At 41.9% G+C, this 26,170-nt stretch overlaps 1 protein-coding gene across 1 annotated transcript in view; it reads right to left on the bottom strand.

The window, feature by feature from the left end:
* LOC104516813 (cubilin-like) overlaps positions 1 to 26,170 on the bottom strand; it is a gene marked incomplete at its 5' end in the record, with an annotated part of 105,659 nt that overhangs the window by 74,408 nt on the left and 5,081 nt on the right. Inside the window, 2 exons of the mRNA XM_010161265.1 lie at positions 5,526 to 5,707; positions 14,817 to 14,976. Of these exons, the coding sequence (XP_010159567.1) occupies positions 5,526 to 5,707; positions 14,817 to 14,976 (342 nt within the window). The remainder of the gene's footprint in view (positions 1 to 5,525; positions 5,708 to 14,816; positions 14,977 to 26,170) is intronic.

Below are 26,170 nucleotides of genomic sequence, written 5' to 3' on the forward strand. Positions count from 1 at the left end.
TATGAACTAGAAAACATGATTTTGGTGCCTACTGCCTTCCTTGACTGAATTTTCTTGGCTTCTTGCATGCTAATGAAATGTCACCCGATATTAAGGGTCTCCCACCTTACACTGGTATGTCTCTGGTAGGACACCATCTGCAAAAGCCAGCTTGACAGTAACCTCAAATGTGAAAACTATTAATGAGATACACAGATAAAGTGTGCTGTTGTCTTTCAACAACTGAACTAGCAATAGATAGATTCTTATTGTATCAGCACATATTATGTATAAAACCTAGAAGTAAACTAGAGAACAGGAAGTTCTGACAACAAAACCAGGGAATAAGAAGATAAGGCAACAAATCCCATCAGGATTTTCCCACCAACAGCATCTCAAGTCTGTTCCTATATTTTAGTAGTCTGGTGAACATTGAAATGGTCAAAAAAAGCAACCCATGAACCTCTCTCAGAAAGCAGCACTACTCTACGAACCAGCCTTTGATATGGCCCTTTTACCTCTGACCCCTTCTAGATGAGGAGAAACTCAATATTTTAATAAGCTCTGCCGGATACTTTTTAACCTCAGAAAAAGTTTGGATTCTGTCCAAGCTAAACATCAGAGCAAGTCTTACAAACAGCTGAGCTAGTCCCACCACCTCCAGGGCTAAGTGTAGTGCATTGCTACATAATTTGATTGATTGTGTGCTCACTAGCTGCTCATGGTGCCTGACACTGCTCTGCCATTAGAGATATAAGGGAAAGACCTTTTTTTTTTAGACTAGAAAAAATATTCAGTGACTCCAGGGTGATGTGAGACCCCAGAAGCTGAAGCTTGCCTCCCCAGAAGAAATAATTTTTTTTTTTTTTTTAATAAATGTCATAGCCTGTTAGATGTTCAGAAGACTGTACTTTGTTTTAGTGGCTGATTACACAGGCTTAATAGCTTAAACATTTTAATTTTGACTGAGACAGCAGTTTTTTACATTCTGCAGGGAGGCTGCGTGACTTGAATGGATAATGGTTCCTCTGTCCAATCGATCCTCTCAAGGCATTCAAAAGAAAGTCAGAATGGATGAAATCACAGCTCAGATTAAGAAGCTGTAAGGAAGCAGTCACAGTCTGGGGAAGAAGCATGTTTGTCCACTGGAAGCTCAGTGTCTTCAGAAAAATCCTAAATGCTTGGCTGCTTGTGAGGCCCAAAGACAGCTGCATTTGTCAGAAGTCTGTTCAAAATATGAATTTTAAAATGCGTTTGTGGTATACTCCCTGAGTCAGAGTCACAGCATGACATTGAGCTGGAACACATGCTCTTAATCATCTAAACCAGCCCAGAGAAGCTATGTGGCAGAGGAAACAGCAGGAGTTTCTAATATGCATCTAATAAAGCATCACAGGCCAGCCTCCCACATCATCCCTGGTGCACCCTGGGGCCATCTACACACCACAGGCAAGGGGAGCAAACCCAGCTCTGACAGAAACCCTGCTGATTTCTGTAGTGTTACCTCAGAAATTAACTTAGCTGAACACCTATAGTTGACCTGATAGAGGAGAATTAAAGATGGGTAAGAAATATTGATGGAAATCTGAGGTCTGTGGGTCTCCATTACATTGTTAACTGTTCGGCAATGGCCTTCTGCACAGTTTCAAAATAAAAGGCACAGTCAAAGCCATGGTCTTTACAGTTAGGGGTGTATTTTCTTTTCTCCTTTATGCCAGTTCAGTTAATCAGATGCTTTCACAAGGGCTGGAACAAAAACAAGTTAGAGTGTTTCCATGACAAAAAACAATAAAATGTTACTTTTGGCTACTAAGAGGAAAACCAACAGTTACCACATGAAAAAAAAGAAGAGGGAAAAGAGAATGATGGAAAGAATGAATTCCAGGGTGTGGTTCACAAAGAGTCACAGGATGTATGAACTGCAAACAGATAAAAATAAAAACAAAAACATTTAGTCTGACCAGAGCACCTGATCCGGAGATAAAATGATGTTGGATGCCATAGCGCGGATGCAGGACACTGCCATAAAGCCCATGGTTTTAATCTGTTCTTATCATTCGCTTCTGCCCCGTTAGCTCCATTTATTGTTAACAGTCAGCATTCCAGAGTTATGAGCAACAGAAAGTTGTTTTTATGTGGTTGGTCACCCTCATGACACAGATTTTCTGGGAATAAAACTGATCCCTGTTCAGATATAACTGCCAGCAAAGAGAGAGCCCGGCTTTGACAGAGACTTAAGAATTATGGCAATATTTTATGTTTCTTTATATTTAAATGAGAAGACCAGAGCATGTAATGAAGAATAGAAGTGCAATAGATTGACAGGGATCCTTCCTTTTCAGCCCAGAGCTCCACCTTGCTATGGCAGAATATATTCATAGTTTACAAAAATTTCACCCACGTTAAAGAAAAGATGACATAATTTAACAAAGCAGGCATGGTCATTTTTCTCCATGTAGATATAGTCAATAGAAGCCATTTAAAAATATTTTTAACGCTTTCATTGTGTCCAAAATGATGGATTTTATTTACATGAAACCTTTCAAGAAAACATCTTCAAGGACAACTTAAAATTTCCTTCTGGATGTTTGTAAAAGGAATGGAATCTGATGGGGAAGAGAGAAAGACAGTGTGCAAACAGTGCCATTAAAAAAAAAAAAAAAAACCAAACCACAGAGAAGGATTAAGGGAGAATGTGTCAAACATTCAAGCGTGCAGAAGCCACAGGGAGAATTTTAGGATTTCACAGACAACATTTTTATGTAACTATTATTGGGATGCTGACATAGAAGGGACCGCCTGTTTAAGAAGCATTGTCAAAGGCAAGAGAAGGGAGACTTGCTGCATTTCATGAGAACAAACATGCTTCAGAAAAATGTGCAAGAGAAAAATAATCAGGAAACTGTTGTATAAAAATTAAGTTAGCAGCAAAGGTGCTGCAATGGGAAAGATCTCTTAGAATCTTCCTACAATTCTCTGCCAGGTCAAAGGGGTGAGGGTATCCTTAGGCAAAAGCTAAATGCATCCAGGTGAGCAAGTTTTGTGATTACTGGGGAATTTTTATTACAAGACAGTTTCTTATTTCAGAAAGTAAAGAGAGTTAACAGGACAGGGAAGGACAGCAGGGTACAGAGCTACTTTAGTACAGATTTTGACTTCCTATTAAAACTGGAAAGTTATTTAGCTTGCAAGAAAACAGGAAGCGGTAGAACTCACTATTCAGAGATAAGGAAGAAGTGAAAACAGAAGGATAACTATGAGAAAAAACAGGCTTCAAAACCCAAAGAATTGGTAGACAGGATACTCTTGGGAAGACAATGTGAGAGTGAAAGGACTTTGAAACCCTAGTGATCACTGAAATACACTGTGTCAAGGGCACACCAGGAACCTCTTTTTGCCCAACATTTTGCAAACTTGTGTGTGTGTGGTTTTTAGCCTGAGCTAACATAGACAACTACAGGAAAGAAGATTACAAAATAGAGCAGCTCCTGAAAATAGTTAACCACATTCTTTTCTTTTTTTTTTTTAATCCTCACTAAATCTGAGTCATGATTTGTTCTGTGCAGAATATATCAATCATGCTGCGAAGGTACAATTTTGTAACAACAAATGCAAGAAAATATGTATGTACATAAAGCTCCACCAAATGCTTGCAGTTCGGCAGGGGAAGCTGTTCACTGCCAGGCAGAACCTTTGATCTTGCACTAAGACATGAACCAACTTTCCCCAACAACTTGATTTACATCAGGTTATCTGTCAGCAGATCAGAGACAGGTGCTGGGAACTGGACGAGCCAAGGGCAGGAGACAAGTAACTCAGAGGCATGCCAGTTGTGAGGGTAGGAAGGCAGGGAAGTTCAAACAGCAAGGTAGGCATCTTTGAGATGGAGGAATGAGTAAGGTTGGGAAAAAGAAAAGCATAGCAACTAAGTCTGAAATTGTAAAGAATGAAAACCCAAAACCTAAGGTGAATATCTTGCTCAGGGGTGCAGAGCAGAAAAACGTAAGATCCTCTTAAACAAGTTCTTTAAGCAATTTGTGCCTGGCAACCCACTCATTTGTTTTAGGCCAGCCCCCCACTAGTCAAAAAGTAATCAAACGAATGGTTGCCAGCCATATGTACTCTTACTGGATTGTGATAGCTCCTGGGTGAGCTCCTGCGGATGTAGGCATTATCCTTGCACTATTCAAGAAATGGCCAACCACAGCAGACTTAGATTTTGTAGCTGTTTAATGGATTCCTCTGGGCAACAGAGGCATAACTGAAGCTTCCAGGCTTCAATCTAGTCATTTTAGGCACAAAGAACAATGAAACTGCAATACTACAGACTTCATCAATACCCAAACCAACCAACACAGGCCACCTACTCACAGGCACTGGTGTCAGAGGTGTGACATAGAGTCATACTTACCAGTGCTACTGATGGAGAATTCATGGAACAACTTCCTCATGTCCAGATCCTAGAGGAGTCCCAAAGACAATACATTCCTAAGCTAGGGAAGCCTGTTTCAGAGCTATCTGGCCACTGTATATTTAGGACCTGTTTGGGATGCGGGTTACATCTTCCAGGAATATTGCTGATGAGTGTGCACTAAGGACAATAGGCTGGAGAAATCAAAGCTACAAAGGTGAGAATAGGAAGCAGTGAGTATGTATAGGTGCTGGACAGAAAGCTCTCTAGCTGTATGCCAGTCACACATCATATTTCCCTGAAGAGGAGAAGAAAGGTCCCAGCAGAGTGGTATAAGATCTCTTAATCTTTTGAGTTCATTACAAAACACATTCAAACATCACAAGACCCAACAACTGTAAATCCATTGGTGATTGATCACAAATGTCTCAAGTAAGAGTGATCTAGAAAGTCTATACTTCTAAAGAATCTCTTCCTGAAGTTACTTCCTAACCCTCCTTCCTTCACTGGAAGTCTATTCTGTTAGATGGGATTGGTGACCTGGCTGCTTCCCAACATGAGATGTCATATATAACAGGACCATCCAGCCTTACAGGTCTCTTACAGGTCAGTTAACCCTTAGGGAGGTCCCTTTTCTCCTTGTTCTGCTGCCTTAAGCTCACTAGGACACTGCCTCTTCTTTTATTTTGTTTTTTTCTGAGTACAAAGATTCTTCATAGTTTTCAGTGCTCAGGGTTATAAATATCCCCACTTTCTTGGAAGGTCCTACACAAGGTCTCCCCTAAATTATCGCCCTAGTGATCCATTATCTTCCTTTACATCAGGAAATTTTATCTCTATGGTACAGCACCCTACATTTAGTTCTTTCTAAAACGTGGACTTTTAGACTGTGTTTTTTTACCGTGCCTAGCATTATTATTGATTATGGTATACAGACACCAAAGGCATAAAAGTAAAAAATCCTAAGAGCATTTTGGCATCAGTGACAACATCAATGGAACATAACCGTAACCACAGCAGAAATGGGAAATTACAGTAGAACTGTTTGTTCTGCTCCTGCAGGCCTTGGGATGATCTGCTCCTGAAAGAAAAGCCTGTAACGTGTATTTTTAAGGAGTAGATCTAATGCTCTTACCTCCAAAACGTCGTAGTTGCAGTTTGGGTGATATTCAATGTCGAATTCCTGAATGGTGAGTTGAATGCTGCTACCAGGTGCTGTGTGAATGTACCAGATACATTCTCTATTGCTTGGGTATCTGCTGGGGTAACCAGGGCTGTGAAATGATCCAGAAGGGCCAGAGAGTTCTCCTCCACAACCTGACAACACAGCAAAGCAGCCTGTCAGTGAGGGGCTCTGGAAAAACTCACAGACAGCTCTGCAATGAGGACAAGCATTAGCACTCATTTCTTGCACAAATGTACATACTGGGCTTGAGGGTCTGCTCTGCGACAGGGAACCGAGGTTTAACAGGGATGAGAAACTCAGGAACTGACCTACTGGCACTGCCTGGGCAGTAAGCACTTCACCCCCTATTTTGGCATGTTTCTCACCATACCTCTGCATCTGCTTTGACAATTTTGTATTGGCCTCTGACTGTGATCAGTTCTAGAAAGCTGAATCAAATCCACCCTCAGTTGTTGTTGACCTGAACTAATACACGAACTAAGTTATCATGGGGAGGGCAGGCTTCCTATTGTTGTAAAAATGCCATTTCCCACTGCTTTAGAAATCATAAAATTAAAGACAATGCAGTTTCCCTCAGCCCACTGAGCACGACTGCAAGCTGCCAAGCACAGTGGATAAACTGGCTTTCTGACATTTGGTGGGTTTAATGGGTTTTCAGTTGAATTGTAACTGTGCAATTGTAAGACATGACATATTTGAAAAGTTAACGGATTTTCAGACAAGAATGTATTGTCCTAACCTCACTCCTATCCCCTTGGATGATTGAGTTCTTGCCTATTATGAACCACGCTTAAAAAAAGAAAAAAATTGTGCACAACAATGATCAAATGCAGGCCCTGATTTGTCAGCACAAAGTAGCTGAACACCTGAGACTGCAGTTTTATCACGGCTTTAAGGAGACATGGCAACGGCTACACTAACCTCATTTTGTTGGGTTCCCTGACCCAGTCCCTGGGGGCTGCTGACAGAGGGGTGGGAAGGCAACAACAGCCCTTCCCAGTGTCAGGACAGACTTAGGTCAGCTATGTTCATCATGAAACCTCACCTTTAGAGACGCCAGTGGGGTGGCTGTGTATCCATCACATGCAGGAAGCAAGGGAATTGTGTGTTTGACCTGATTCTACGTGTGCGTCACTTTGCTTTGCAGCAGCATGATTTTCCTCTCTGTATCACAAGCCTCTAAGTGTTTCATTTAGGGACTAACTAATCTTGTGCTTACACAGCTTTTACAGGGTCACTTGGGCTTTGCAAGCAAAGCCCATGCTCCATCAATCTCTTCGGTTTCATCTCCAGAGGGAAAGTCCTGTCACATAGCAAAAAAGCCCCAAAATAATTAATAAAACCATCCAACAAACCATGACCTGTATATTCCCAGAGGCAAATATTGTGGTATGTCAGAAGTAATAGATAGCATCTGAACTTTTAGTTATAGGACACATTTTTTAACATAGAACCAATAAACTATCCCTCTGACCTTCTCAACTAATTCACACAGATGTGTAAAATGCCCCTGATTACACAGTCTAGGCATAAATTGCAACTTGAACAACGTATCTGGTTGTTCTGCTTAACACTTCCCCCCACCTCGGAAAGCTATAAATCAAGTTTTTCAAATAAATGCAAATACTTTCCTCTACCTTTGTCACCTTCTGTGACAAACATGGTTATTGAAGGGTAGCTGCTAAGCCTCTAGAGCATTTGCCATCATGGAGTCTTTCCACAGTTGGCTCTGGACTACGAGGTGGTGTCGGTCTCTTTTCCCAAGTAACAAGCGACAGGACAAGAGGAAATGGCCTGAAGTTGTGTCAGGGGAGGTTTAGATTGCATATTACGAAAAAAAAATTTCACTGGAAGGGTTATCAAGCACTGAACGGGCTGCCCAGGGAGGTGATTGCATCACCATCCCTGGAGGTATTTAAAAGATACGTAGATGTGGGGCTTAGGGACATGGTTTAGTGGTGGACTTGGCAGTTTTAGGTTAAGGGTTGGATCTTAAAGGCCTTTTCTAACCTAAATGATGCTGTGATTCTATGATTCTAAAATACCTGTCTATGAGAGGAAAGAGCAGCAGGTCAGAAAGGGAACAAAGCAATAAGAATGCGTTTTAAACTGAAGAAAAGCTATCTAAATGCAGATGTGAGGAGGGTGTCTCCAGCCACGTCATCAATGTAACACAGATCTCTCTCAGTCCATCACTCGGTACTCACCAGAAAACCACCTTTTATTCACCAGAAAACCACCAAGAATTCACACAATGGAGCAACAGTTAGCTATAACTCAGGAAAGCCTTTACCTGGCTGAGGTTGACCTCGCAGGTGAATTGTTACTGGCTTAGTTCTCTCTTTTTTCCCCAACCTTGCTGCACATGATGCTCCATAACCCTCACGTGATTTGCCCTGCAGCCACAAAGCTACATTGTCAAGCTACCTGATGCCTCCATCAAGGAGTAAAAGAAGGTTTTAAAGGTATGTGAAACCAATCCTGTCTTCAGTCCCTCTGGAGGGAGGAAGAGAGAAAGATTGTGCACTCACTTCCCCAAGGCCTGCTAGCGCCAGTGGATAAATGTCCCTGAAACTTTGATAACCGGGAACATTTCAGCAGAGACACGGAGAGGAAGAAAGCTTCACTGTAGTCCACCACCCCATTTTCTCTTTTTCCCCAGTATCATCAGAAGATGGACTAATATTTCCTCCAAAGAAACCAGGTTGTTGGGTTTTTACAACTGGAGGAAAAAAAGGTGTTGGCAGGGGGGAGCCTTCCAGCTGAATCTGCAGGGTGAGTTACTCTGATTCCCCTCAGCAGCAGGGATGACACGGCTGCTGAGGACAGACTTCAGGAGGGAAAAGCCTCGCCAGCTTGGGAAACAGAAAGATTTCTCAACAAACAGACTTGATGGCTCGACTCCTGAGGGGGTGGGAACGGGAGGCAGGGGAGTTTCAGCAGGCGAGAACAAAGCAAGTTGCTATTTATCTCAGCCTGAAGAAAGCTGGGAACATTTTAAAACTAAACAGGCAGTTATGACTCAGCTTCTCCTACTAAGAGTTTCCTGATAGCCACAAAGACATGTTTTTTATTTAAACCCAAAATGGCTCAGATGAGTGGAAAGATCGTGTGCTGCACTTTGAAGCACAGACCTCTCTTTTTATGCAACCCTTGCAGGTAGCACTCCGATTACTCACGCTCCCTCTCCAGAGTGGTTGACTGAGCTCTGTCGATATTCTCTGGATGAGGTACGTGAAGCATATGAATAAAAACGTCAAGCTGTTGTTAATATGCCATTCCTTTTCTCCCAATTAGAAATGTTCCCAGAAAAGGCTTTTTGTTAAAAGAGAAGTGATTCTTCTTAAGTGCTCCAGTAAAATGGAGGTAAAGTTTAGATCTCTGATTTATTTCATACAATGAATGTACCGAACTCATGCTGGCAATCATTCCTTGATTGTTTGCAAACAAACCAGAAATTGCTTGAGTTTATGACTGACTTCAGTTATTCACTGACTACTAGCTGAAAAAAGAACTCTGATCTTTGCAAATATGTGAACTTCACGGCTGAACTATTTTGAGTAACCTACATATACAAGCAGGCACCTCTATATAAGAGCAGAAACATAGTCTCTGAACTCTCTGGCTAACTGGCAGAAAGTCTATAGATTATTACATTTCACTGTCTTCCCCACTGTCATTAGACACAAAATTCTTGTAGCATTATCTCTTTCTTTGATTGGATCACAGATACAAGCCATCAAGCAAGTATTTTTCATATTAGTTGTGTGTTACCTATGAAGACAGATTCCCCGCCTTAAGATCCTTGTAGCTGGCTTCGAAATCTGCCTTGGCAGATATTTAGAGTAATCAGAAAAGATATCTAACAAATTACATTCACATGAATGGCGTTCAGGCTGAAGATGTAGATGCAGATGCATATTTATTTACATACCTATATGAAAATATGTGAATATATGTATGGATTTTGCATTTAAAAGGAAAACTTGAAGAGAAATGCCATTCCTGTTTTTTTGAATCATGCATATGTATGTACCATGGTTTTGAGGGTTTTTTACTGTATTAAGATACCAAAATAGGAAAAGTTTAAATAGTGATGTAATCATCTCAGCTAATTAAACTTCTTCCATCTCTGGCATCATCATTAAATGAATACAAAACTTTTCCCAACGTTTACATTTGTCTGCAAACATCAGGTTAAGAGTTTGCTTCTATTCAAATAAATGGAATTTGTGCTGGTTTTGGCAATAAAGTAAAAGAGATTTGGTCTTCAGGGTTAAATAAAAATAAGGAAGCAGAACCTATAATTGTTGCATGACTTCAGCTCTCACTGAAGTGACAGTGAATAGTCTGAAACCATTCTGTACCTAGTGACACCTCTTGAAAAGTTTTGCTCAGCACAGAAATACACATCTTCTTGTATGTGGACAGCTACACAGTCAGCTGCACTGTGGACTGAACTGCTTTCAGCATATGCCCAGTCTGTGCAGACCTCCCTGCAGTCATTTTGAAAACTTCAGCCCTGGAGTTAAACCAAGGGGGGGAAGGAGGGGGGGGTGGGGAAGAAAGGAGGGGAGGTGCTCTTTTAGTAGTGTAAAGGTCTTGGAATTCCCTTGAAAAATACTTAAAACGACTACCTAACCTGGTGTTAGTTGCTAGGAAATCAGACAACAAATAGAAAGCTCAAGAAACATATATTTGGTGTCTTTGCTTTCCCCTGGCTAAAGTCAAAGTAATCATTGAAGATTGTGCAAGGGATGATTTATAGGCGTCTTTCTATATTACTGCCTGTCTGGTTAGCAGATGGTGTTCATTAACCAAGGAAGAAAACCTATTCTCATAAATAATTATAGCTGAATAAAGAAATAGTAATCTGTGGAAACCTCTATTATATGCAAGGTTTTTGGATTTATTCATGGGTATGTTTTAGCCACATGCAAGAAGAATCTCCTCCATAAAGTTTGAAGTGAGGTGGCACTGTTCCTGTAAAATCAAAGTTAGGGAAATGAAAGGATGCAGAGTTGTTCCATTTGTTGTGCTTGTGGTGAAATATTTCAGCAAACGTTAACTGACTCTAGCTGCAAGGAGCACATAGTATGATCATTTGCCTGTACTACACTAGTACTTGCATGAAGTATAACTTGGATTTGTGTCTGAAATCTTTTGCTCTCTTGAGTAGGTTCAGTTCATAGCATATTATTCAACAAAGCAAGTGAGAAATGGGATTTTTTTCTTCTTTCTGATTCATTAATCCCTTCTGTAGTTTTAATTATTATTGTTTTACCAGTCTCCTCAATTCTGTTATTTTCTTCAACATGTTCCAATCTGAAATCATTAAGATGTATAATAAATAGATTACTAGGATCCAGATACATTTAGGCATTCAAAGATTAGCTGAATCCTCCAAGATACTGAATGGCCATAGTTCCTGTATCTTCTGCCAGTGTTCAGTGTTTAAAAAAAGAGCTATTTTCTACCTCTCAGACACTGATTGTTCAGCAACAAGGATTTCAAGAAAATTTTTGCCCTTATCCTTATATATTAGTTGGGGGGTGAGAGGAGGTCTGGCTTGCTGAAGAACCAGAAATTGATTTATCCTTAGCTCTCATAGAGAATATGTCTGGTTTTCATAGCCAGACTGCAATAAAAAAGTCAGCTCCGAACATGGCAGCACCCCCAAATCAAAACAATGGCTCAGGACTTCACAGGATCAGACCCTGCACATCCTTAGACTTAATGTGACAGAAAGACACCAAAAAGGAATAGTCATTTTTGAAAACTGAACAAATGGCAATTTGTCAAAGGCTGCACAAGAAATCAACAGCGGAGCTATGAATCAGGCTTAGGAAATCTGGGCCTCAGCTCTCTCATTGACCTGCAATGCAATATTCTATCCAGCAATCCCAACAGATGCCTGGCAAATGTCTGCAGTGAATGGCTCCTGCATCCTAATCTCGTGTCTGTTACACTCCCTTGAAGAACTAACCAACTATTTCACATTTTACCTGACACATACACTGAAAATGCCAGTCTTTAGTTCTTGTATGGCTTTTAATACTTTTCATCTTCTGAAAATACATACCCAGGGTAAGGAAAACTTTTCTTCTCAAGAACCAAGTGGCTTTCTCCACACCCTGCCCTGCCTTTCCATTTCTTAAGGAAATCCAACAGAAGGAAGATGGTGAAGGGAAAAATGCTTTGGGGCTGCATAATTCTTTTCTCAATAGTGTGCTTGGCTTCTTTTTTAAAGGGGAAATTAATGTGTCACAGAAAACAGAATAGTGGGTGCAAATTTTGATTGTACTGAGAAGAGCCAATTTAATTTATAAGCTCTACTTACAATCAAGCAGTCTAATGGATAAGCTTCCAATGAAATGCAGATGTATATATAAAGCAGTCAGCTCCTACGTACACATTGCTTAATAAGGGAAGTGACAGGTCTAGGAAATATGTGTCTTCACAGATTGTGACAGTTGTCACTGGTCTAATTTTGCACTGAGAGACCTTTGCCCTTTTGGCCTCCTGGTTTTTTTTTTTTAGGGAAAGCAATTCAATTGGTATGCCATCTTTGCAACATCCACATTGTTACCAAGAGTTTTTTCTTTCTCAAAGGCCCAATATATGCCCTCAAATATATTTGCCTATATTAAGCTTCCTAATAAAGAGAAGAAGCGGAACGAGCACTTTGCAGATTCAAGCTTTCCTCTGGTGAACAATCCTCTAGAGGCCTTGGCTGCAGAAGAAAACGTTAGTGATCAAGCCAAATAAATTCTAAATTCAGCCTCATAAATGAAAGCCCCTGAGACGAACAGTGTTATTTCAGAAACAAAACCTCTTTTAAATTGAATTCTTTGCACTACAGCTTTCCATCAAGTTAGAATTACATAGGACATGCTTAAGCATAAATAACAACATTCTCCTAAAATTAGTTACTAATTCTATCTTTGGGAAAACCTACAGACTGGCTTTCCTTCAGCAACCCAGCTCAGCAACTGAAAAACAGTGGCTCAGCTACTGGAAAGATCAGATGCGAAAGTTTCAAATCAAAACACTTCAAATTTGTGTCATGTGGCAGCAGGGACTTCTCACATCAGTTATCAACGAGGTAAGCCTCTGGCTTTTTGTGATCACCTCATAACCGCAAGAAAAGCTGCTGGCAAGAGCATCTGAAGTGAACTCTATCAGGCACATGGTGGGAAATGAGTGTGGCTCTCATCACCAAAGCATGTGAATACCCTTGATACATATCTCATAGATGCTTCACAACTGCCCGTTAAGGAGCACAGGGACAGCCTGAGAAATAGTTCACAGCAGCTTGAACTCTAGAGCACACATTTGTCACTTGAGCAGAAATAAAAGCTCTTCTCTCAGCAATAGAGATAGCCTTGTTATTTTCTTGTCAAGTGAGATGTTACCAGATCCTGGTTAAGATTCTCTTAGGGATTTACTCTTACCTGAATGCTTCACTTTGAAATACCCAGCTCAAAGCTGCATCTCCTCATGAGTTCCCCTAGACTAAGACTTTCTCCACTGAGCTTTTTTTTTTTTGTGTGTGTGTGCATTTGAAAGATTTTCAGAAGGGAGAAGCAAATACAGCACTCTGACCACAGGAACATATGTAACTGCAGCCAGTCTAGGAAAACGGTGTATGCCCAGACAACATAGCCACCAAGGGTGAGAGGAATACCCAAGTTTGCGCACGACACCAATCGAGAAAAAAAAAAAGAGGTGCCTGAAATGAACAAAAAGATGACGACTGTGGTGAGCGCTGGAGGAACCCACACTCATTTTACAGGCTGTCAGAAGCTACAGCTGTGACGTTCAAAGCCAGCAATGACACTCCTTAGGAGCCAGCCTATTTAGTGAGCAGGAACTAACAGAGAGGCAGTGCTGGCTGACACAGAAGTGAATGTGTCAGTGCAAAAAAAAAAAAAAAAAAAAGTGGAGAGGGGTGGGAGGGAGGGCTGGAGAGTCCGGGAAATGCTTGGGGGAGGACGTGGAGGGAAAGCACAAGAGTGCTTACCACGCAGGCAGATTCTGGAAAGCTTTAGAAAAGCGAGTTAACCCAGCACCATGGCTACTGTATGGAGCTGATGTCATCTGGCTGTGCACAAAAGCCTCCACTTTTTCTTCTTTTGTGCAGTCCCAGAATGACATCACCTCGAAGCACAAGAACGTACCTTTGTGCCACAGCACTTTCCCTGCTGGCTCCTGCCACACATCTCACTCTTCCCACATACGTCCTTCCTTTGCCCAGAAATGCTCCTTAACCTCCCCTGAATGCAAAGCACCGCTGTCTAGTCGACGAGAGCCCTTTCGGAGCCCGCGAATGCCAGCAGCCTGCGGTAGCAGGGAGGAACTCCTACTCCCACAATGTATAGCACGCCACACACCTCAGCAACCCACCGTGGGGCCTCCGCAGTCATTTCAGCGGCTTTACAATGCTGTCGAAGCTGAATGGGGTGAACTGATTAGACAGATAGGGCAACTGTGGCGATTTAATTATTTTCAAGGTTGGATCCTCTTTGATGGGCTGCACAATGGCACACGATTTAATCTTGTTACAGTCCAATATCGCTGCTAAATAACCACAGTGAAAAAGTTGTATTTGTAGTCTAACTTACAAAGAAACTGCAAACATAGTTAGCAGTTGCACAATCATTAACTGATTTGTTTATAATTGGTGTGCATGCTTGCCTATTTAATGAGGCCTGTGACAGCCTTCGTGACGTGCAAAAACAAGAGAAAAAAACACCCAAAGCACATCCTGGCCAATGTTATTTCATGCAGAGAAGGGGGGTGGGGGCAGCTGGAAGTGAACGCGCTACCCAAGAAAACAAGCATCACTAAAGAAAACTGGAGAGAAGCCTGCACAGAAAATACAAGTCTGAGGGCCAAGTGTTTCCCATTAGAAAGCTCAAGTCATCCATGATTCCCCGGTAATAGCACGTATCTCCTGCGCAGCACAGACATCATGCAGATGCCCCTCATCCCTATGCCTACTCCAGCAAATGAAGGCATATTTCACTAACAGCTCTCAGTCTCTGATGAAATGATCTTTAAGGTGTGCATGTGCAGAAACATCCACTGGGAAGGTATCTGAAGAATTATGAGGAAACGCAATGTTTTTAGAGTTGTAATGGGTTATTTCTACCAACCTGACATAAGGTGGCATAAGCTCCATTACACATACAGGCAAGAAGGAAGCACACCTTCCCAGAGGAAACCTGGTTAACTTACCATTAACGTGCCACAGCATCTGGAACCCACTTCTAGCGTTCAGTCCATCAGAATAAAACACCACATGGATGCTGGTCGCTGTAGTGCTCCCTGCCAGTGGAAGAGACTGTCCACAGAAAGTTCCTATCAGGTTGGATTGTACATCAGGCCCATCATAGAGCTGAAACGAAACAAAACATATCCCAGTGAGTGAAAACCAGCTACCCAGTTCTTAATGTTTCGTACAGGTTGTCAAAGAGAAAGCACTGGCCACCTTGGCACAGCAATATGAGCTCTGGGGAGCATGGAAATATTTGGATGAAATGTTGAGCAAATATAACTCCAGTGTGTCTTTAAACCTGGCTGCACACTGTGTACAGAAGGAAGGTTTTGCTGTTTCTGTTTTGGTGTGTATTGGGGGTTGCTGGGGAAGAAGATAAAGGGCAAATGGCAATAAACTGAAATAGAAACAAAAAGGGGATGTTACAGATCTGATTTGGTCATGCATCTAACATCATGCTCAGTGCCTCCAAACTCCTCGGTGACAACTCTGTTTACATCTTCATTTCTTCAAGGCTGCACTCAGGTGATTTCAGGACTGACCAAGCTTGTGATGGAGAAAACCAAGCAGTCAGCATCACCAGGACCTCTCAGAGTTGTGAGGACAAACTGAAAACCAAAATACAAGCAAATCCTCAAAAAGCACAAAGCAAACTTCACAGGAGCTTATTTTTTTCTTGTATCACGATCTTGTGGCAGTGTCCTGCTTTGGAGGAGAAGTGGACTGAGTCATGCTTTCTGAACATTTGTGCTTAGAAACACTTCAAGTTTGATCTCCTATACATATTCTATGTGATGGTATTTTGATAATGTGTTGGCAGATGTAGTCAGCCTGAAAAATCCTTCTGTTCCCAAAACACAGATAAGAAGTCTTCCAGGCTGATCTTAAAACATCACCAGTCTGAAACAAACAAACCAACGCCCCCAAAACCCAAATAATATGCTAAAGAAATATTCCTGTACTTAAATCTTGAGATCTAAATTTAATCATATACTCATATTTAAATGAAAACACCTAATACATGTTTTGATGGGGTGAAGTAGCAGCGACAGGACAAGAGGAAACAGCCTCAAGTTGCACCAGGAAAGGTTTGGATTGAATATTAGGAAAAATTTCTTCACCAAAAGAGTGGTCAGGCATTGGGACAGGCTGCCCAGAGAAGTGATTGAGTCACCTTCCCTGGCTGTATTTTTAAGACGTGTAGATGCGGTGCTTAGGGACATGGTTTAATGGCGGACTTGGTTAGGTTAACTTAGGTTAATGGTTGGACTCGATGATCTTAAAGGTCTTTTCCAACCGAAACGATTCTATAGTGGATGCTTACAATTTTTCAGCCTCTTTACATTAGTTGTCTCCAAACAGATTTAAAGGGTCTTTCAAATCCTAGTTTTGTGACTTTTTCAAATCCAGTAAACCACACTGAATATGCATCTATGTTCCTCACCCAAAATCCCAATGCTTAATGTCATTTTTCAGTTGTGAGGTGTATAATTTTCGAAAAACTGGTAAAAATGAGACATTTTGGCTAAATTACCTTTGACTTGTGATAACAGATTGCTAGTTGTTGTCAAGCTAGGAGTTGCTTTATTATTTCTATTTGTGTTACTATAATCTTTAAAGTTTAGAAAAACAGCAACCCTTGTGCTTTATCACTTTACCACAGTTCATCTGATCTTCTGTCTCACAGAGCACATCCTCCTAACACAACCCAGCAAATTACTGGCACAGAAACCATGTCTGAACATTCTCATTGTGAATTTTTGGCATGCTTCCTTTTAGAATTTCAACAAAAACTTTTCTCTGTTCTGAAGCCATCACCGTAAAGTTGTCTCCATGCAAAGAATCGAATCTATGATCTTTAGAAAAACAGCCAAGGTTTGTTTATCTCTGCTGTCCATTCAAATCTCTTTTCCAAATATCCCTGATTCCACTAAGAATTCTCCTACACTCAACCCTCATAGTATGGAAGTATGATATTACAGTAAATATTGATTAACCATGCTAGCTATAATTTTTGCATACATTTTCTAGCAGACTCACATATGAGAATGAGTAATTAAACCCTCAGCTTTTCTGTTCAAGATGTTGGTCTTGCAGAACCTTCAGAAATCTTGTTTTTATTTAAGGCATAGTGGGGCCAAGAAATCTACTCAAATGGTTTCAAATCCTCAAGTAGACAGTCTAGTTTGTATGTCTTTTTTTTTTTTTTTAAATAAAAAATAAATTGGATGTAGTTCAGCCAGAAGTTAAGGGACGAATTTCAGGAATAATTCTATCGTAATATTCCAAGGCTTATTTTTTGGCTGGTGACCCTGAATCTTCTTGGTTTTCAATCTTCTAGTGCCATGAAAGGCTCAAAGCATGAGAAGCATATTGGAACTTGAAAACTATCACTCCATTTGGTATGATTTCTCCAGGTGAAATCAGAAAAGTTTGAAAGTTTCTAATTACTGCTAGTTCTTGCAAAGCCTTGATCAGATGTGTTTGATAATAGACATGAAATTGTCATAAAGATTAGATGTTACGAAGTTGAACATCCATTTGTATTTTTTCCAAATGTAAAACTTGAAGGACCTGATGGACACATCAGCTGTCTTATGCCCAGAACTACAGTTACGACCTTCCTCCAAGCCAGGCAGAGAGCTTTACACATTCTTTTATAGCTTACATTCAGCAAAGTGAAATAAAGTCAGATCCAATTATATTTTTTAATAGTACTACTTCCTTAGACAGCTTTGTGGTATATACTACTCATATTTCTGTGGCTTCAAGCCATGGAAATCTTACACCAGAAAAATATGAATGGTGAAGAAGGCATTGATGTGGAGATCATGACTCTGTGCTCTGAGCAGAAGCAAAAACTGTGTTAAGATACATATTCAACTATCAGCTTTAGATTACAAATTAAAAACTGTTTTGAAGAGCCATGGACTAAATCATACCCAGAAACTTTCAAATGCAAACAAACAAAAAAAAGCAACCTTCATGAGTGTCCTGCAACTTAGATAAAAATAATACTCCGTTGATGAATCAAAGACAGTGAATGTCACATTTCTATGTAATTTCCTCTGAAAACAGTCCGTCAGTCTTTGGAAACACAAAGAACAGTTACTATGGCAATCCCTTCATGCCGTGCTGCCCTGTGGGTCTGAGTTTCACAGGGAATTCGAGTGCCTGCACAGCTGTAAGTCATTGAGAGAGGCAGAACCGCAAATGCTAGGGTTACAGCAGGTTTTTTCGAGCTGTCTTTCACTTCTAAATGAAGGGAACAGCTGTGTGTTTTCACAGGGCATTTTGAACTTCTCAAACCACATTCTTCTCTCGCACAAATACAGGCAAGTGAAACTGAACCCAGATCTCATGAGCCACAATTTCTCTTCCTATCTTCGAGATAGTGTTTCTCATCTAAGAGCCTGCTTTTGTCAGCTGTGCTACTCTAAACTGCTGCAAATCAATGGAAGGTCCTTCCCCAGGCCATATGAGCCAAGGTATTCCTTTGGACTGCGCAGGAGTTTTGGGGCAGTTTATTCACCACTTCCGTACCATTCTAACTCTAGGAAGTGGGTATTGGGCTCCCTCCCAGCTCCTCGCTGGAAAGAAAGTGATTTCTCCTTTTCTGTATAGGAATTTGTTTCGTAATTTATTTATTTTTTCAGACCTTTTAGCCTCCATCAGAAAATCCAAGGGGTTCGCAATGATTCTGGCACACAGTCCAACATGCAAAACATGCAAACAGCTGCAGCACAAGCTAAGATCCTCTGTCTTGCCTCCTTAACCGAAGCAATTGCCCAGCAGCACCCAGAGTACTCCATTTCATCAGCTTGCACGCCAGCACCGGGCCCAGGCGGGAATGTAGTACGTTCAGATGAATTATTAGGCATGGGCTTGATAACTGTTACAAGAAACTCCTTATCAGGCTGCCTAGGAGCTAGTGTATAGGCTGACACCAGAGGAAAAAGGGGAGGTACTAGTACTCTAAGGGATGAATCAAGCTGCGGGACTGCCCTGCAGCAAAGTGGCAGCTGAAAACCATCTGCTGTACATTGGAGTGGGACAGCAGGACTAGCCTAGGCTGCTGCAAGGGTTCAGCTTGGGTAGCTCTCCCAGAGGAGACAACATGGTCACTAGTTTTGGCTTTTCTGACTCTTCAGCCTGGAAATACATGGTTGACACCAGTAATGATGCTCTGGAGACCACAGCTGTTCACCTCTCTTTAGAAGAGCAAGGCAAAGCAGCATGACCTGTGTCACAGAGAAGCTCCTTGCCAGAACTGGAGCAAGGGCTCAAGGACTGAGCTGACCAGAAAATGGACTTTTTGCTGCATGGAAAGAAATGAAGATATTAAACAAATGGGAGGAATAAAACTTTGAACCTGTTCCATCTGGGCATACTTGAAGCAGGGACATTTTTCTAGTCGAGCGACTCGTCAAGCTTATTCCTTCTTGCCAAGTGAGACTGGCAGGAGCCTTCCAGGCAGGTAGTGGGACTCCGTCTGTTCAGTTTTCCTGGCAGAAAACTGATTTTTTTTTTTTTTTAAGGCAAAATTTCAATTTTCTCTTGGAGCATTTTATTTCTCTGAAAAGGTATTTCCACATTTTTTCATCAGGAAAATCATAAAGGAAAAACCCCAGCCTAGTCTGCTTTGGAAAAAAATCTGCTTACACACATTTGTTAGGCACAATACAGACTCATTCCAGAGATGATGGAGCCTTCAAAAACAAACTTAAAGTTTCATATGAGGGGAAAATCCATTCTCTGAATACTGACAGTTCTCATTTTCATTCTATTGTAAATTATGATTAGATATCATTAATTCATTATATAATTATGAGTAATTATAGCAATAATTGTATAATTTTGAGTCTTGAAACAAATAATTTGCAATCTGAAAGCCTTTTTATAGTGCCCAGCAACTGTCCTGGGCCACATTTGCAGAATTCGGGAAAGGAGATTGTGCCTTGGATCAGAACAACATAGCTGTGAGTGTCCCACCCACTGCTGGAGTCTCCAGGACATCCTTGAAGACCTATTCTGACACACGAGTATCCCTTTCCTCTCAGAAGTGGGAAACCTGATATGGAACTGTTTTGGTGGATCTAAACACCAGAGGCAGTGATTACAGGTATCTGAGCAGCTCTTCCTGAACTGGTCATTTTGTGCAAAGGAAATTCTGATGGCATTGCAACAATTATGTTACCAGAAAACAAAGTCAAGCAAAAGCCAGACCATATATAATCATCATCCAGGTAACAGAACGCACTCCAAAGTGAGATCACCATTAATTGTTACAGCAAGAATTAACACAAGTAAAAATAATCCATTTCCAAGCAACATATTTCCTTCTAGAAGAACTAGAGTGCGAGCTTAAGAACCTGCAGGTCTGTCAGCCAGAGGAAAAACCAAACAAATTAAAGCTCCAGGACGTGGCCCATGGCGCTAGCTTAGCACCACAGTGACATGGTTTTCATAGAAACAAAGGTAGCATAAGGCTCTGAGCGACTTACTGTGTCGAGCCATGATATTTCTACACAAACAGGAGAACAAAATAAGGTTATGTTTGTTCTAACATGATGAGAAGTGTTTGCAATTGCCACTAGAAAAAAGCCCTCCTTAAGAACTCATTCTAAATAATGTTTTAATATGACTATTTAAAAATGTTTATGCTCTAGATGACCTTTGATAAAACTCCTTGTTCTGGCCACCGTAGGCAACTTTTCTGCCTTCACACAGTGACACACTTTCACTCATTAACCATTTTATTCCATAGCACAATGCAGTTCGACATCGTGCATCACTAGACATACAGCAGACTGGTTAATCTCTCTGGGATTTATCGAACATATGGAAATGTATAAATGTTTAGATTTTTAACAGTAAGAGTTGCGAGTCTACGTTTTGTCTCGTAACCTGAGCATGAAATACTCAGAGTCCTTTGAAAGTTTCAAGCAAAATTAAATTCCACATTGGACTGCAGTGATTTTTTTAAAAAGAAGAATTTTTCATCTCTTACATTACCACTTAGTACCTCCTCAAAGAAAACAAGGATTTCTAACTACAGACAAATCTGCTTATTCCTGTCTTTCTAGGAAAGGTTTGTTTCTGCAAATGATATAAAAATAATAATTTTCTTTAGTAAGGCTCTGGATTTGTTATAAGAATGTAAGAAATGCAGGGTGTATTTCTGGATTGAATTTTAGAATTGTTTTAGATACAGGAGTAGGAAACAACTGCTGTTTAAGAAAGGAATGCCTAGGAGACATCCACCTAGTCGGTCAACTCCAAAACCTGCAGTCAAAACCTATTTGTTCAGCGTGGTATTTTAAACCCCCAGGCTTACGTCTGGGGAGCACCTCCACCTAATTGCTGTATTGGATTATGTCAGAATGGAGAAGGCCCCAGCCACCTGCAATGGGGCAGACCTGGAGTCTCACCCATGCACACTGGATGGAGCAGGCTGAGCCAAAACCAAAGCAGTCTAGTGCAGGGATGCCTCCAAAAAGCCTGCCCTTCTGCTAACCACCGTGGGTGCTTTGACCTCAAATCATGGCTCCGTTGCCTGGGGCAAACCCAGGCTGCCACAGTGTCCTGTTTCTGACCTGGTGCCTTCGCCGGAGGCACAGGCAGAGGTCTGCTGTCACAGCCAGCATCCAAATGGGCCCCTGAGCCATGTCTCCTGCCTTTGCTGACCAAGGGGCTGGCTGGCGATCCACGCCCTGGGGTCACGCATGCCTGGTCACAAGGCTTGGGCTATTTTGGTGGAGAGCCTGCTTTCCTCAATGCCTCGGAAAGCAAGGTGGTTCCTCTGCAGCGAGAATCCACCCACGGCAGATGGAGCAGGACTGCTACTGAGCTTGGGACAACAGTATTTCCAAAGTTATCCTTCAGCAGAAAGCTGCTGCTGTGAGGAAAAGCTCCTTCCCAAGAGATAGGGCTGTGCCTGCGGACACAGCAATGGGAGTGGAGAAGGTGAGTGTGCACTGACAGCCACAGGCGGGCCTGAGCAGCTTGCAGCACCGCGGCCTAGCATGCAGGGCCCAGTGCTGCTACTCCTGTGCTTTGCCAGTCCTGGTAAGCTGAACTGCCAGTGCAGGCAACATCACACTGACACCCTCAGAGGCCAGAGAGGGCAGGATCCTCTCTGGGGATCGCCTCATTTAACTGGCATCATGCATAGCAACTGAGGAGATCTCAACAAAGGAAGACGGGAAAAAAGGGAAATACTCCTGCCTGCTAGGTTTCCAGGAAAGCAAAACCTCCTGCTCATAGGAACAACAGGGAGGGTAGGGACAAGACCTTCCTCAAAGTCTGGCGTGGTTTTCTCTGAATCATCTGGGGCTTTCCGTTAATGAAGGGAAGCTTTGACCAATTCAGATGGGATTTCTCCAGCCGCCACAGAATTGCCTATCACGATGCCTCTTGCACAGTCTCACAGATGCTGGCCAGGCTTTCCAGCAAAATTTGTAATACAGAAGAACAGAGGTGGGAAGAATCTATCTGCAACTAGATGAGTCCCAAATGCCCTTTCCCCAACAAGGGGCATGCACACTACCATCATATGGTAGTATTTCACAGTCACTTCATTGTACATTGCTTTTTCCTGAAGGTACAGGCACAGTCACATTGCTCTGAGCTGGCAGGGTATGGAAAACGCTGACTCCATGAAGGTCTGACTCACTTTGTGAGTCCAAGAGCAGAGTCTGTGCTGGCCTCACTCGTGCTTCTTGTCATCTGAGGTTTCTGTAGGCACTATGCAACCCTTTCATCACTGGCAAATTTTGCTGTCTTGAGGTTTTTTTGTGCACTTGTAAGTCTGCTTCTAGGTCACCTTTCAAACAGCAAAGCCAAAGTGAACTTCAGTTCTGGCAAAAATCTGAGCCCTGAGCCAGTCTTGTCTAGGGTGGGCAGCTTTCTGGCCTAACATTCTCCTGAGCATCCGTATCTGTCACTGAAAATCAGGGCAAGGGCTGTTCCTTGTGTACCAATGGTGAGGCCTGCCACAGAAACCCAAGGAGAATTGTCGCTTTTACCCTTATAGTCTTACACTGAAGGACTTCTTGTGGAGGCCTATAAACCCCTGAAGGAAGGAATTCAGGGATGGCTGGCATGCTGCCAGCTTGCAGGGTAATACGTTAATGGATACCACTGCAGTCTGGCCAGCAGGCTGTAATTTGATGTCTGTGTGCAGAACCTGGATGAATATATCTAATATATCATCTGCTTCCCCGGGGTGATGTACTACCAGTGACATTTCATAAATCAATGCATGGCCATAAGCAAAGCCGTTCTCTCTGCTTGGAGAATTCCTGCAGCACTTTAAAAAGATACGTTCATAAATAAAATGTAATAATGTTCATCTCCTAATATGGTCTAAGCATATTTACTAATTACAAATACAAAAGAGAGTAAAACTAGAAACAGTGTAAGCTTTTTTTTTTCCCCTATGATAAGTTAATAAAAAAAAGATCGTGACCAGCTGAGTGCAAGTGACAATTATCTACTGCACTATTCCCAGATGGAGAAAAAGGATATTATGGCACATCCCTGGAATGCTACTGTGGTTTAAAAAAAGATAAAAAAGAACATATCCTGTTACTACCAGAAGGAAATGAGAGTTCTCAGCAGCAGATGCCATATTAATTACTGAACTCATTTGATTATATTCCACATGTAAGGATGCATTGGCATTTTAACCACTCTGACCCTAATTACTGAAAGAGTCTGGACTGCTTAAGCAGACTAGCAGCAAGCAAGGAAGGTATTTATTGAAAAGAGTAAGCCTGTCTTGCCCTGCAGCAGGAGGAAGGCTGCTGTTTTTATCAGGTAGCCATTTGCCCCCCGTAAGATGTTCTTTTGCATTAACCCAATGGTAATTCCATCCCTGTCTCTAGGCTAAGGTGATGCACAGACCAAAGCCATGAGACTCCGAGAGCTCTGAAACTTGCCTTCCTGTATCACACAGTTTTACTATCTGCTTATCAGGCTGGTGGCATCTCACAAAAGGCTGGGCAAGGTCTTCCCTGTACTTATTAAAAGCAGATGATAAGCAAACTGGACTTGAGGGGATGGTTGTAGTTTCTGAGCAGAAGAACATGGAGGGAGATTGACACTGAAGGACAGAAAGATTAGTGGGTTTCAATTGATATTTTTCTTGTATAAGAAAGGAGTAAATTTCAGTGCTACTGCAAGACTGATCTTTAGGGCAATAACATGACATTCTCCTTACTTATAAAATTGCTTTGCCTCTGTGGCGATTATGTTCTGTCATACTAAGTAACAAGGTAATTAATCATTAAAGATGGGGAGTTAAATATATGCTTGTTCAGCTAATAACCTGGTCAACATAAAGGAAGGAATGACATTTCTATGTCATTGTCTGCAATATCTCACTGGCAACAGACTAATGACTTCTCTAGGAAGACTAATGTTAGGTTATTAAGCCAAGCCACAGCATGCAATATCATTTAAAGACCACCCCATCTAATTACAGTTAGTGCAGCATCACTGGGAGCCTTCTATCATATCATTGCCACTTCTGTACATGTCTTTATCACAATCAATTAATCTCCTTCTTGAAACTTCACTGTAAAACTCTTTCCAGAATGTCACACATCCTGCAAACATGACTAGCAGTGAGCTAACATCCTCTGACAGGCCACAAAATACTGCATGCTGCTCATTTGTTGTGTAAGTGCTCATATGAGGTTCATGCTAGAGACTGACATAAAACCTGCAGTTTTGCCTCCCCCCACACTGCCACTTCTCAATTGCTGGCACCTACATACAGGGGCAGAAATTGCCACCAAGTCAGAAGAACAGGGCTTTTTCCTTCCTACTTGACACAGGTATAAATAGTTGTAGGTATTGAAGCGGGGCAGATGCTCTGGCCAGACTGAGTCAGTCACTCAAGGCTTCTTGCGGAAAGGGAATGCTGCTCACCATGAGTAACACCAACCAGCTGCTGCAAACGGTCATCTGGCTCACAAGCAGCATCCCAAGATCAAAGAAGAAAAGGAAATAGGTAATGCAATACATGGCTGATATGTCATTGTACAGCTGTGACTGCATTTCAGTCCAGGACAGCCACACACTGTACTTGTACTTGTGCTCTTTGGACACCTGACTATCTTCTTCCTTGTCCTGCACTGAAACAGTTATTTGCTCTAAGTGCAGGTAACATCTTTGGTAACTGACAACCACTAGGAATACCTGTCTGTAGAAACTTCTGGTCTTGTTATTATTCTACATATTTAATTTCTGACTCACATGTGGACTAAGCCAGGGTACAAATAGCAAATAAATATATTCTTTGCATATCAAGCTGGATTAGTCACAAGGCAAAACGCTCTTTTTGTTTACACGTGGGTTTGGGTTAGAAGTATAAGTCATAATTAAACATGAAGCTGAAGAACAGGCCCCTTTTCCAGCATGGAGACTGGGATCAAAACCACAGAGTCCAGCGGGCCAGGTCCAGCAGTACTCTGGAACACAGGTTGCCAAGTCTGGTTGTCCCCACCTCACCAAGCACCATGATTTTCTCCTTCAGAATTCAGAAAGATTTCAAAAAAAAAAAATCAGAGCTGTAGTTTCAGATATTTGCAATGTCATAAACATGCGTCCACATGCATTAAATCTATTTCTCCCACTGACTTTTAAAAGCAGCTCTGCTATTCTTTTTTATTTTTCAGTGGCCATTTCCTGATTGTACTCTGCTCAGGAAGGCCAGCCTAATCTTGTCCTTCTCCATCACATATCACTTTCCTTTATTCTCTCTACCACTGAAACTGTGATTGTCACTTAATCCAACCTAACAGCTAACTCTTGTCCTTCCCATCCCCAGCCTCCAGCAAGTAGCAGCAAATACTGTCACCAAGCCTGCCATCTGCTAGCTGCCACGGAGCACCAGGCTGTTATTGCCAGGGCTGCCACTGAGCTAAGACAAGTAGGGTGTTGCTGCCTGCTGCAAAGAGCTGAGGTGGGAGACCTGCTGCCTACAAACCCAAAAGAAGATGGGAAAAAGGGCACTTCAAAGCTCCTGGGGAAAACGAGGACCTGATCTCAGCACCAGAGGCCATTCCAGCTTGTGAGTGCAGCTAAATGGAAACTGAGCAGCAGCTTCCCATTGCCTCCAAGAAAATGGGGAAGGGCTCTGGCACATGGTCACGCACCACCCACTTGGACTACAGTGAGCTGGATTATACCTCTATTTTTCCCAGTGTTAGTCAGTGCATCAGAGCTTTCCCCTTTTAGGCCTCTTTGCAGTAAGAGTATCTCAAAACTAGCATGTGGCAGGAAAGTAATTTATCTTAGCTGAACC

Source organism: Eurypyga helias, unplaced genomic scaffold, assembly GCF_000690775.1.
Source record: "Eurypyga helias isolate BGI_N326 unplaced genomic scaffold, ASM69077v1 scaffold27521, whole genome shotgun sequence".
Lineage (NCBI taxonomy): Eukaryota > Metazoa > Chordata > Aves > Eurypygiformes > Eurypygidae > Eurypyga > Eurypyga helias.